The sequence below is a fragment of the Anopheles merus genome, unplaced genomic scaffold (genome assembly GCF_017562075.2).
Source record: "Anopheles merus strain MAF unplaced genomic scaffold, AmerM5.1 LNR4000009, whole genome shotgun sequence".
Taxonomy (NCBI): Eukaryota; Metazoa; Arthropoda; class Insecta; order Diptera; family Culicidae; genus Anopheles; species Anopheles merus.
Window position 1 is genome coordinate 350931 of NW_024427589.1, and position 14222 is coordinate 365152.

A 14222-nucleotide genomic window follows, 5' to 3' on the forward strand; every position below is an offset into this window, starting at 1 on the left:
TGCTTCCCATAATCCGCCGAAGTGTGGAGCCTTTGGTGGGTTGAAATGCCAAGTGATACCCCGGTCAGCGCATCTGGTAGCCACGGTGTTGCGGTGTTGTTCGTCGTTGAACAGCTCAAAAAGCTCCTTCAGTTCACGTTCTGCGCCTTCGAAGTTTTTACCATTATCATAATGGATGTGGGCTGGCAATCCGCGTCGTGATGTGAAGCGGCGTAGCGCTTCTAAGAATCCTGCCGTTGTGAGGTCTCCTACGAGTTCCAAATGCACAGCTTTCGTAGCGAAACACACAAAAACACACAGATAGCTCTTAGTAGCTGCTGCCTTTCGGTGCGTTGGCTTCAAATAGAATGGACCGGCGTAGTCCACACCAGTTATAGAAAAAGGTCAGCTCGGTGTGATGCGGGATGGTGGAAGCTGGCCAATCGGCTGCCGTGCGAGTGCGGGATCTTGCCGAATACAGTGGAAGCAGTTCCTTGCGATGCTTTTTACCAAGCGACGTCCGTCCAGTGGCCAATACTGCTCTCTAATACGAGACAGCAATAGCCTTCCACTAGCATGTTTCAGTTCTTGGTGGTAATCTTCTGCAAGTAAACGAGTGAATTTGTGTTTCTTCGGTAGAACAGTTGGATGTTTGGACTGATACGGTAGTTGCGACAAGTTCAATCGTCCTCCCACCCGTATTACTTCTTCTGCATCCAGGAATGTGGTAAGTTTTCTAAATGGCGATTGTTTCATCAATGTTTCTCCCTTTTTTAGCTGCTTGATTTCCGTGGAAAATGCATCATGCTGGGCTAATCTGCAAAGTACAGTTTTTGCAGCATCCACGTACTCGGGCGTGATCGTCTTGGATGCAATGGTGTGCGGTATCGGTCGCTGTGATCGCGCTTTGTGCTTGGTGTTGCGCACAAACCGAATGCAGTATGCAATGATGCGTACTATTCTGGTGAAGGATGAAGAAATGCCAAACCATGGATGAGTTTGTGTACAAACTAAACCGGCACTCACCTGGCGTGTTTCTAGGTCCGCCTCATCGCTTGGTTCTGGATCTGAGCTGGGCCAATGGGACGAAGGTTGCGCAAGCCAATCTGGACCGTTATTCCAAAGCTGATTCTGCGTGAAGTGTGCTGCCGACATACCTCGGGAAACCAAGTCAGCAGGATTGGATGTGCCAGGAACATGCCTCCATTGCCTTGGATGAGAGTAGTGTTGCACCTCAGCTACTCGATTTGCCACGAACGTCTTCCAGGAGTTGAGAGGTGACGCAATCCATTTTAGCGTCACTGTTGAGTCGGACCAGAAAAACGATTCGGCGCACACGATCTGCATTGCCTCCTTGACGCGATGATGCAGATGGGCGCCCAGGACAGCTGCGCTTAGTTCAAGCCTCGGCAACGTGACCTTCAGTGGAGCCTTCAGTGGTGCCACTCGAGACTTCAAAGCTAATAGGCTGATGCGGACTTCTCCCGCCGCGTTTTCACAACGAGCATAGACACATGCTCCGTAGGCGGCCTCCGAAGCATTAGTAAACGTGTGAAACTCCACTGTTGCATCGGGTAAGAGAACGTAACGGTTAGTACTATACTCAGATAATGTTTTCCAATCGCTCTGAATCGCCTTCCATTTTTTGCAGATGTTATTAGTAACCGGTTCATCCCAGCCGGATTTCAGTAGCCATAGCTCCTGCATCAGCATCTTAGCACGCACGATCACCGGTGCTATCAATCCGAGCGGATCGTACATTTTGGCAATGCTCGACAAGATAGATCGCTTGGTCGACGTGGCTTCATCAGCCTCAGTGTTGGATTCGAAACACAGCTCATCCGATTCAGGCTTCCACGAGATGCCGAGTGCCTTGACCGTCTCGTTAGGTATGAAATGCAGCGATGAGTGTGTGCCGATATGCTCGGTGCTTAATCCGGAGAGAACGCTCAGATTGTTTGATGTCCACTTGCGCAACTCAAACCCCCCTTTGGCAAGTAGTGCTGATAACTCCTTACAAAGCTGAACAGCTTCTCGAACGTTATTGGCACCACCAATGAAGTCGTCCACGTAAAAGTTTCGTTTCAGGGCGGCAGATGCAAGCGCATACTTAGTCCCTTCATCATCTGCTAGTTGGATAAGTGTGCGTGTAGCCAGAAACGAGGAAGATGCTGGTTCGTATGTAACGGTGCTGAGCTCATATACTTGGATCGGAGCTTGCGGCGAGAATCGAAAGAATATGCGCACCAATCGACGATCATCAGAATGCAGCAATATTTGTCGGTACATTTTCGCTATATCTTCCACAAGTGCTATTTGGTAGGTGCGGAATCGTAACACAATATCAAGCAGCTTGTCCTGCACGATTGGACCAACACATAGAATGTCATTCAAGGAATAACCGGTGCTTGTTTTTACAGATCCGTCGAACACGACCCTTACTTTCGTGGTGGTACTGGAGGCTTTGAATACGGGATGGTGCGGTAGGTAGTACGCCTGTTCATCCCCACTATCGTTGCTCATGAGTGACATGTGCCCCAGCTCCAAATACTCCTTCATGAAGGCATGATAGTCTTCCTTGAGCTGTGGGTTGCGTTCTAGCCTCCTCTCTAGCAGCTCGGAGCGTCTCAAAGCGGTAGTTTTAGACAGACCAAGCTTTTCCGTGAAGTCGGTTTGTTTGGGCAATCGTACAATATAGCGACCCGAATCGTCGCGCTGAGGTGTATCTTTATATAATGTTTCGCATCGCCGCTCACCAGGTGAGTACGAATCATTGACGCTTAACTCTTCCAGCTTCCAAAAGCGTTCGAGAGACTCCTCCAGGGATGCCATGCATACGATTGTGGATTGTGGAAATTAGTGGTGTTCTCGGTATCTTGGTTATTTGGGCTATGCATTGCGTCTTCTAACCGAAAGAGGCTCAAGGCCTGGAAGACGGCACCGCGCAGCATACGGAGGAAGATTATTGCGATCCTGCCAGAGAAGTAGGCGTAGGGCACATCGCGTGAGCTTACGTTGAATCGCCTCAAGTCGAGCAATTGAAGAAGCAGTAATTGGGCTCCAGACTACGCACGAATATTCCAGAACCGAACGAACGATACTATTGTAGACAGCTTTGATGCACATGGGGTTGCGGAATTCATTAGTTGTCAGGATAACCACGCCCAGTAGTTGATTTCCTCTGGATAACACGTCATCGATATGCTGTTTAAAGTTCAAACTTGAATCAAGAAGAACACCCAGGTCTTTGGCATGATTTTGTCGATTAACTGCAGTGCCGTCCATTAAGTAGATAGGGGAAAGCGGGGCATAACGGGCATGTGGGGCAAAATGGGCATACTCTATTTAAGCATTATTTCACTACTGTTTCGTCGCGAATAGTTTTCGGATAAAGTTTCCTTTTCTTTCTTGGTAGTTTGCTGCTAATAATTACCGAAGCCGTTGTACGAAATTGCTGGTGATGAAGAGAGGGAAAAAGCCTTTTCGCTCTCTATTTATTAATTTAAGATCGATAGAGATGTGTACATAAATAATTGACCGTGCGCGGATGTGATCCGATCCGCCCCGCTGCGCAAATTCGAGCAGTTTCCAGCGCAGGAAATGTACCAAAATCTGCGCTGGCCAGCGCAGATTTGGCCTGGTCTCCCGCGCTGGACTTCAGCGATTCCTGCGCTGGCCTGCGCCGGGTTAGCGCCATCTGTTGGCGATATGGACGAACTATTTATGGCGGCGGAGCAAAAAAACGGTCAAAAAAAATTAAAAATATTGGCGCCCATTTTTTCGTCCGCTTCTTCTCCCTTCCTCACCCTGCCCTGCCTTACTTGCGCTTCTGCCCGTGCCTTCCTGCCGCTAGTTGATTGGGTGTTGTGGTGTATGCGTTGATTCATATATGTGCATTGCGGTTGTGTATTGTTATTGGCGGGTGTTAGCATTTATTTATTTGTGTGTGACCTTGAGACGCTGTGAGAGAAGCTGGATTGGGATTCAAAGTGTTATCGGTGTATTGATGGTTTATTTTATTTCGTGCCGCTGCTGATGAGACCATTCGATGCCCGTGGCAATCGAGGGTGAAGAAGCCTATTTAAAACAAGCGTAGGAGAAAGTCTAACACTAATCTAATTTTTTTTCATTTGAACATGTTTGATGCTTCCACGACCTTCTAAGCATCATGTAACACAGTGTATAATGGAAAAAAAAATAACTTTTTTTAAATGTGCCGAAATTTGTCACGAGTTTTCGGATCTTGACACACACACGCACACAGCGCGGGGAAAGTGACCGTTCACTCTATCATGTCGCGATCCCCCACCCCGCCCGGCGCTTTGGATGAGGATGCGCTACAAGATAGCTGAACCAGCCGTTCTACCGATAAGGTAGCCGTACTCGCTCGTGCGGGAGGGGGGGGGGGTTTGGTGGAGGGTGCGTGATCGCGTGCGCGACTTCGGGGGCGCGTGCTCGTGCGCGAGCTTTCGTAGGTGCGTGCTGGCGTGCGCGCGTACGTGCATGTGTGCGTGCGTGCGTGTGTGTGTGTGTGCGTACGTGAGTGCATGCGTGCTGGCGTCCGCGCGTTCATGCATGTGTGCGTGTGTGTGTGTGAGTTTGCGCGCGCATGTTTGTGTGTTTGTGTGTGTGCGTGCGTTTGGAAACCCCAAAACTATTTGATTCTGATGCGTACATTTTCTAAGCAATCGTGCGTGTGATATGTCGCACATTTATTTCTAATTCAGCTAGCGGACGCAAGTGGAAACAACATTATGAATTGAATCCATACAAAAGAGGATTCTGGATTTGTTTATTACGGTGCGCGTATGGTGCTGCACCTGTCTGTCCAGAATCTAGTGGCTTGTTGGTTTGGAGAAGTTATCATGACGCCGATTGACCGGCATTGCCTTGGAATGGGTTCGGATCGGTAGGTTCATGTTTTGGTCGAGTGCATTCCGTGTATTTGTCTCGTCACAGCGGTAGCCCGGCAGCAACAAAGTCAAGACAAACTCTTACCCTAGTGTGGACTGCTATGCTAAGTTCTTTTTATTATTATTATTATTATAATTATTATTATTATTGGCGTAATAGTCAACGTGATCATGCCGGGCTTTTCAGGACTTGAGTACCACGTAGCCGGAGCCGGTGACTAATCCCTTGCTATGACGGACGGTTCATACGCGATTAGAACCCACGACGGGCATGCAGATGTGCGGAATGATGGCGGTGCTGCGGGCCCGCTCCTATCCAGTGTGCAACTTTCATACTGCCACGCTGTCTCCTGCTCGAAGCATACGCTGCAGGCAGAGGGAAGGATGCACCTCCACGATAAAAAAAAAAAAACACCGTCATGAACCAGCGGTGGACCTAACGGTAGGCGGACTAGGCGGTCGCCGAAGATCTCTAGTCTGTAGTATGTCGTATGTCTACAAGTGGACAGAGTATTAGCGACAAGGGCCCCCGGAAAGATGGTCGTTGGTGCCCCGTGGCTGGAGAACCATCTGCACTCTCACACCCCCACCCCCACCCCACCCCTCATGCCGGCAACAATTTTAGGGCCTTTGACCGATGATCGTTGGGGTTCCATGGCCACCCGCCTCCATCCGCCTGCAATTTAAGTATAATGTTCAATCTATCTCCCAACAGCTGTATGCCAGTACCCCCTCCTCCCGGTCATCAGTTACCATTTACAAGGGCCTCAATTCGTCTTTCCGCCTTTCATGAACACCTTCCTTTCTTTGACCTATGGATCATAACATTCCGGAAGAGCATACATTCGGCGACAGTTTTGCATACACACGCACACTCACAACCATGCGCAGGATACTTAGCATATCTATGTAATCCACAACAGGCGAAAGCAAAATCTTAAAGCTATGCTTACTGCTTAACACGTTCAGCACGATGGCAGGCCCCAGGGACTGCCAGTGAACTTTCCAGTATACCGGTTCCACAATCAGCTTGCGTTCTAGATGCCGGCGGAACGGTAAGCTCATGAAAATCAGCGCCGGACTGAACGTGTTAATGCGAATTAAGATTCTGCGCGTTGCTCAGCAAACCCTCCTGCGTAAACTAACGATTCCTTAGTCATTTTTATATTGCAGTGTTTGAACTCATTGCGATTTTTGGTTTGATTTGTGAAAATGCAACTTCATCGCTGCAATGTTTGTTAACGGCATTTTTAGGCGCCCCAACAGCTCGCGAGCATTGACCACACGCGAGAAAGAGATGGCGCTATGGAGGGAAAAAGCACGGACGACGGCTGACAGCGATTGGCCGTCTGATGCACCAACACATCCAAACCTTCGGCAGCGCGCTCAGGCGAGGGGAATGAGGCGGAGCCAGGAACGGGCAGCTCGACGAGCTGCTTGACAAATTTGCCGTTGGAGAGAAAAGGAAGGCATGATAAAATTCTCAGAACGCCATAACGCCTTCCGTCGCTTTGCGCAGCGGGTTTCCAATGCTCAAAATGCATTCATTAGAGTGTTCTATGAATATCATGTAAGTTTCATAACCTTTATATAACAATTAACCGAGAAAAATACAAAATAATATTTCGTAGCAGATTTATGTAATTTTTGCCACTTCGAAAATAAGCTTAAAGCAGTGTCACAGGGATGCGATAAAGTTTTACATGATATGTTTTTAAAGATACGATATTTCTATACAATTTGTCTAAAGAAACAAGGCGATTGAATGCGTATTTTTACTAATATAACAAAAAATACAAAAATGCTTCACGTGGGGCAAAATGGGCAGTTACACTTGGGGCAAAATGGGCAAATGTTTTTGACATACGGCGCTTGGTGAGGCTATGGTGTTGTATTTGTCGCCTCAATAATGATAGCAGGCACATCTTCAAAAGATTCGATTTTGTAAATTTAAACGTGTAAAAACTGTTTTAATTTTGATGACATAGTTTTGGATGACGAAAAACATAGTTTTTAGGGCTTTTCTGACCAGCAAAATAAAAGATAGAACGAAAATACATTTCACGAAACGTGCGCAAAAGCATAGACCATTACCTAAGCTCAGTTTTTGTGGCCCATATTGCCTCAGTTGACGTTTCACAGTTTGTTTACATATGCCCATTTTGCCCCAGGGCTATGCCCATTTTATCCTGCATGTCAAAATAGCGTCTCGTAAACATCAACTTTTATTTTAAACTGTTTTCATGATTTTAAGTTTTTTCATTCTATTTGGCAATTCTGGGCTTCTGGGGAATTCAGAACTTTCCCGTACGCCGGTGGCGGTCCCTGTGTCTTTTGATGGGAGATGAACAATCATTACGATCAACTGTACTCTGCCCTCATGAATGGAAGCAGTGCACAGATTGAATTTCGTTTTCTAAGAAATATTGCGGTTGACAAAAATCTTATCGGACACACAACAGTATTGATGAACAGTTGAGTTGAAAACTTAGCAAAAACAAAAAACAATTTTGCATCGTGTGCTTCTTCTTCTTCTGATTGGTGTAAACATCCTACGAGGACATGCCGGCCTATACAGGCTTTCAAGACTTTATTCAATACCACATAGCCGCATAGTCATTCCTTACTACGGGGGGGACGGTCCGTTCCAGGCTTGAACCCGTTGCGGGCGTGTTATTGGGTCGTTCGAGTTGACGAATGTACCACGGGACCACCCCATTTGCTTCGTGTATATTTGGTTAAGTTAAACTTAAATTCAGTTAATGTAGATGGAACGGAAAGTTTGTTAAATTCAATACCGGGTTGAACCTATTAATGGTAGTTTGTGCAAAGGAGGACAATCAGTTCTGTCAATGGGATTTGCTGCCACATTACAATGATTTTTTATTTGCGTTATGTAAAATAAATTTAAAATGTGATAACATCTTTAGATATCCAAATAAGTTGATTTCTAAATATTGTTAATCAGATAAATCAAAAAAAGGTTTAGGATGGTATCAGTCTTGAAAAGGAACCTGTAACACGATAGAACACGATGGGGCGGTCCCGTGGTACAGTCATCAACTCGAACGATTCAATAACATGCCCGTCATGAGTTCAAGCTTAGAATGGACCTTCCCCCCGTAACAAGGATAGACTATCCAGCTGTGTAGCAATGAATTCAGTCTCGAAAGCGTTTTAGGCCGGCATGTCCGCGTAGGACGGTACGCCAAATAGAACATGATAGAAACACATTTATGAAACCGAATTTCGAATTTGGCTTTAATCGAAATTCCGACTGTTTGAATGGGAAACATCAATAACACCAGCAACAGTAACTGTACAGACGACAAGGTAACTTCGCCATCTATCAAGCAGTTTAAGCGCAATAAGTCTGCTGGCAGTGATGAGCTAGAGGCCAAGCTCTTCAAAACAGAGCCGGTAAGGCTTACCCTCGAAATGGTTGGTGCATTCATGATTATAAGAATCTGGGAACAGAAATAACTGCTAGAAACGAGTGGACGCTGGGTTTCATTCACCCACGACATTTAAATTAAAAAAACAGACGACAAGCTGGAATGCTCGAGTTTTCGTGCCATCACAGTCTTTAATGCCGCCAACAAGATCCTGCCCCAGATCCCAGATCCCCTGTTCTGCACGCATGCGTCCCTAGCTACAAAGGCAAATCCATCACTGACCTATTCATCGACGTCAGGCAGCCTACAAAACGTTAGTCCGGTATGAGCTATAGAAAATCATGCAGCGGTACCACTTTCTTGGGAAGTTGATCCGGATGGTAGAAGCCGCTATGAACGAGGTGCAGTGCAAGGAAAAAGTATCAAGCTTGATGTCGGAATCGTTCGAAACGCACAGGGTACTGTTGACGAACACAGGTTCTGAGACAAGGTGACGGACTGTTCTGTCTACTCTTCAACATCGCCCTGGAAATTGTCATTTTTTATGCAGCCGAAGAACTTGTTTCATGACTTTCAAATGGTGAATCTTTCATTATTGAGAAACAGTGAAGGTGTGTGAGGCGTTTACACGAAGGTGACTCAAATGCAAATCAACAATCATTGATCAGACTCAGACCAACTGGGGAGCAGTTTATCAGTTGACGGCGACAGTCTCGAGGTCGTAGAGGTGTTCTTCTATCTTGGTATGGTTGTTACTTCGAACAACAACATCAGCAGCAAATTCCGTTCAGGGGAATCGTGTATACTATGGGCTTCATCGACTGCTGAGATCCAGAAGACTCAGTCCGCCTGATATATGAGATATAACGCACATTGATTCGCCCGGTGGTCCTCTATGGACACGATTCCTGGATCATTCGAGCGGAAGACGCAAACGCTTTGAGCGTGTTTGAGTGACGCATTTTCCGACCACCTTTGGTGGTGTGTTCGAGCATGTGCTGTACGGCGGATAGAGCACCTTGAAGATGGTGAAGGCTGACAGGGTACGATCGCTGGGGCATGTTATGAGGATAACGAAATCATGTCTCGCCAAGAAGGGGTTGGTAATCTGGATCAGATAAAGTAAGTTTTGTCGGAGAATGGGTATCTACACGGTTTAGATGCTGCAACTAGGGACCAAACATCATGGAGAATTGTTGTTCAGGCCATGTAAGGACGATGTGCTCGATCGTAAAAGAAAATATCGATTAAGATAGGGAAAACAGGACTGCATGTGAAGGTGCTTGAGTACAGTCTCGAGTGATACAAAAACACTCGGGATTCTGTTGCAAAATCCTGTAACCGGGCCGTCTTAAGCTAGTCTATATATAAATTTTCCTTAGCGCGTAACGCTTCCATAGCAACGGGGTGACGCCGACGACCTTCTATGCATCATGAAGCACAGTGTATAGTGGTTATATTTTTTTTTTTAAATTTGCCGAAATCTGTCTCCAGTTTTTGGGTCTCGACACACACACACATACACACACACACGAACACAGCGCTGGGAAAGTGACCGTTCACTCTATCATGCCGCGATCCCCCACCCCGCCCGGCGCTTTGGATGAGGATGCGATACAAGAAAGCTGAACCAGCCGTTCTACCGATACGGTAGCCGTAATCGATCATGCGGGTAGGGGGGGGGGTGGTCTGGTGGGGGGGGGGGGGGAGTGCGTGCTTGCGTTCGCGCTTTCGTGGGTGCGTGCTTGCGTTTGCGCTTTCGCGGGTGCCTGCCCGCGTACACGCGTACGTGCATGTGTGCGTGTGTGTGTGCGTGCGTGCGTGCTCGCGTGCGTGTGTGTGTGTTTTTTGTGTGTGTGTGTGTGTGTGTGTGTGTGTGTGTGTGTGTGTGTGTGTGTGTGTGTGTGTGTGTGTGTGTGTGTGTGTGTGTGTGTGTGCGTGTGGAAACCCCAAAACTATTTGATTCTGATGCGTACATTTTCATCCGCTGTGGCTACAAAGTCCATGCGTTTTCGATTTCGCTACCTGAGAGACAACACAACTATCGGATTGGCTCCACGATCTTTGCGATCGGTTCTGCTGTTGGGGGTATTAAAAAGGCACACGATCGAAGCAAACGTGCATGTGATATGTAGCAAATTTCTTTCGCGCATATGGTGCTGCACCTGCCCGTCCAGAATCTGGCGGCTTGTTGGTTTGGAGAAGTTATCATGACGCCGATTGACCGGCAATGCCTTGGAATGGGTTCGGATCGGTAGGTTCATGTTTTAGTCGACTGAATTCCGTGCATTTGTCGCGCCACAGCGGTAGACCCGGCAGTACCAAAGTCAAAACAAAAACCTTCCCCGAGTGTGGACTGCTATGCTAAGTTCTTCTTCTTCTTATTATTATTATTATTATTGGCGTAATAGTCTACGCGATCATGCCGGCCTTTTCAGGACTTGAGTACCACGTAGCCGGATAGTCAGCCCTTGCTACGGCGGACGGTTCATACGCGGTTAGAACCCACGACGGGCATGCAGATGTGAGGAATGACAGCGGTGCCGCGGGACCGCTCCTATCCAGCGGGTAACTTGCATACTGCCACATTGTCTGCTTCCTGATGCATACGCTGCAGGCAGGAGGAAGGATGCACCTCCACAACAAAAAAACACCGTCATGAACCAGCGGCGGATCTAACGGTAGACGGACTAGGCGGTCGCCGAATATCGCTAGTCTGTAGTATGCCGTATGTCTACAAGTGGACAGAGTATTAGCGACACGGGCCGCCGGAAAGATGGTCGTTGGGGCCCCGTCGCTGAAGAACCTGCTGCACTCCCCCCCCCCCCCCCCTGCCGGCAACAAGTTTAGGACATGTGACCGATGATCGTAGGGGTTCCATGGCCAATCCCCCCCTCCCCCCATCCCGCCGGCAATTTAAGTATAATGTTAAATCTCATAACAGCTGTATGCCAGTACCCCCTCCTCCCGGTCATCAACTACCATTTACAGGGGTCTCAATTCGTCTTTCCGCCTTTCATGAACACCTTCCTTTCCGAGGGATCATAACATTCCGGAAAAGCATACATTCGGCGACAGTTTTGCACACACACGCACACACACACCCATGCGCAGACGGCTCAGCATATCTGTGTAATCTATACCATACGAAAGCAAAAGCTTATGGTAACAAAGTTATGCTTAATGCTTAACACGTTCAGTTCGATGGCAGGCCCCAGGGACTGCCAGTGAACTTTCCAGTATACCGGTTTCACAATCAGCTTGCGTTATTGAAGCCGGCAGAACAGAATGTTTATGAAAATCAGCGCCGGGCTGAATGTGTTAAAGCGGACTAGGGTTCTGCGCATTGCACAGCAAACCCTCCAGCGCGAGCAAGCGATTCCTTAATCATTTTTACATTGCAGCGTTTGAACTCATTGCGCTTTTTTTGTTTGATTTGTGAAAATTCAAAGGCATTGCCGCAATGTTTGTCAACGGCTTTTTTAAGCGCCACAGAACTCATGAGCATTGACCATACGCGAGAAAGAGATAGCGCTATGGAGGGAAAAAGCCCGGACGACGACTGACAGCGATTGGCCGTCTGACGCACCAACACATCCAAACCTTCGACAGTGCGCTCAGGCGAGGGGTATGAGGCGGAGCCAGAGACGGGTAGCTCGACGAGCTGCTTGACAAATTTGCCGTAGGAGGGAAAAAGATGGCATGATAAAATTCTCCGAACGCCTTGCTTTCTTCCGTTGCTTTGCGCAGCGGGAGGGGGGAGAAGAGGAAGCACAGAGAAAATCGCTGCACATTCACTCATACATTCTCACAGCAGCAGGCAATTCGCGAGAACATGAAATCGGGAGAGTATATTTTAACGCTCGCGAATGAGTGCAAGCAGGTGCGGTATAGAAAATAGAGCAAGACAGCCCAGTTTTTGTTCAAGCTAGGTCCAAAATGTTTCCTTGGGCAGGGGGGTGGGGGGAGGGAGGAACGTAAAACAATAACGTAAGCGTGAGTCGTTGCGTGTGTGTGTACACTCGAGAACTCATTTTTTTGCTCTTTCCTGGAACCCACATGTTCTACATTTTTCTGACTCTAAGCAACCAAAGTAGCACGAGAAGTAGGGGAACTGGGGGTAGTTTCGACACCTTAAGGTTTTCCCCTGATTGCAATACTTCTGCCAATGTAAACTTACTAGTAGACATCGAAAAAGCTTTTTTGATTTATTATGTACCATCTTACGAGAAATTACGGTTCCTGAATTGATTTTGATAACATTTTGGTAAACATAAAAAAGTGTGTTTTTTGTTGCGTTACGACTGCAGTGCGGGTAAGATCGACACCTTGTCCGGTGATTTCGACACATTAGTTTTAGCTTTTAAAATAAAAAAAAAACTCTGATGGCTTGTAGTTTTCATTGAAGTTCAACAAAGTATTTCGTACCAATTTTATGAAAAATTAACACAAAACATTATTGAAATATGCGAAATAAATGAAGCTACAAGCAAGAACAAAAATTTCATTACAAATAGCTTCGGACCAGACTCCATATAGTAGAAGCTGCGGAGGTAGCATCTGGTTTACGGAATGATTGGTTAAGATTCCTTTAAAAAAAACCTGACAGCCATCTTACAGTAATCTTCTTCTTTTTTTATAAAATCGAAAAGTGTTCAATTTTATTTTTCTCTGCCAACTCGAAAGCCAAAAGTCGAACATCGGTCAATGTGATTCCAAACCAGCGACTATTTTTTTCTTCAATTAAGCCTATCCGGCCTAAAGTGAGCCTAAAATACGGTCAACGTGATAAGAATATTAATTTTAATAAGCCTAAACCATATATAAAGTACATGTTTTGAGTCCGAGTTTGGCAAACGTTCTGTGAGAGAATAATAGCTACATTCCATAATTATAACTTCCTTGGTTCGTTGACAACTTGAGTTTTAAAGCTTCTACGGTATTTTTAATTGCGTGTTTGCTCAGCTTGATTTTTACGTTTGTCATACATCGTTAAGGGACATTTGTATAAAATACAGACAATTTCAAATTACAATATAAAAAAAATTATCATGCTACAAATAGGCATTACACTACTACCAAGTGGGGTGTCGATTTTACCCCCAATGGCCGCACAAGTTTTATTGACATTTTATATGATATAGTTTAATACAAAAATTACGCCCTGTGATATAGACCAAATCAATAGTGTTTTTAAAACAATACTATTAACGCGGAAACTATAATTTTGTTGAAATAACGACACAATTCCTTAAGTTCTAGAAGTAAATACTTACATCGGCTGTCAATCAGAACCACCATGTGTTTATTGTTTTGATAATGTTGTTTTTTGACAATTGACAGGTTTTTGATCAGTGAAATGTGATTCAAATATTCGAAACAGTTGACATAAATAATATGTACTAGTTTTATTTATTCAAAAAGTTCTATAAATACAAAAACGGCAAGGTGTCGAACTTACCAGCAGTGTCGAACCACCCCGACTTCCCCTAGAAGCTACTTCATGAGCTACACTTTTTGCTACTTTTCAGCGTTTTCAATCGCTTGTGGTGTTTCTCATTCCCAAACGACCAAAACGCGATGAATGGGTAAAACTATGGACCTGAGATGGGGCCCTATTTCAGTACCCAAACTGGTACCCAAAGGCAGACAATTTTGGACTTATTTTTTGAGAGAGAGCGAAAAAGCTGATGCTTCTTCCCTCTTCTCACACTTCCCCAAACGACCAAAACGCGATGAATGGGTAAAACTATGGACCTGAGATGGGGCCCTATCTCAGTACCCAGTACCCAAACTGGTACCCAAAGGCAGATAATTTTGGACTTATTTTTTGAGAGAGAGCGAAAAAGCTGATGCTTCTTCCCTCTTCTCACACTTCTCTCTAGAATTTCATTTGTATGAGTTCTAGGAGAAGGGGAAAGGGGAGGAGATATTG

The 14222-nt window shown here is 46.1% G+C and overlaps 1 protein-coding gene across 1 annotated transcript; it reads right to left on the reverse strand.

The window, feature by feature from the left end:
- Positions 1 to 384: 384 nt before the first annotated feature.
- On the reverse strand, positions 385 to 2811 carry LOC121600876. The gene has a single exon (XM_041929661.1). The coding sequence runs from the start codon at positions 2809 to 2811 to the stop codon at positions 385 to 387; it is 2427 nt and encodes an 808-aa protein (XP_041785595.1).
- Positions 2812 to 14222: the final 11411 nt, after the last annotated feature.

Excerpts from the sequence above, each read along its gene's own strand:
- LOC121600876 (XM_041929661.1), bottom strand. The coding sequence starts at position 2,811 with ATGGCATCCCTGGAGGAGTCTCTCGAACGCTTTTGGAAGCTGGAAGAG.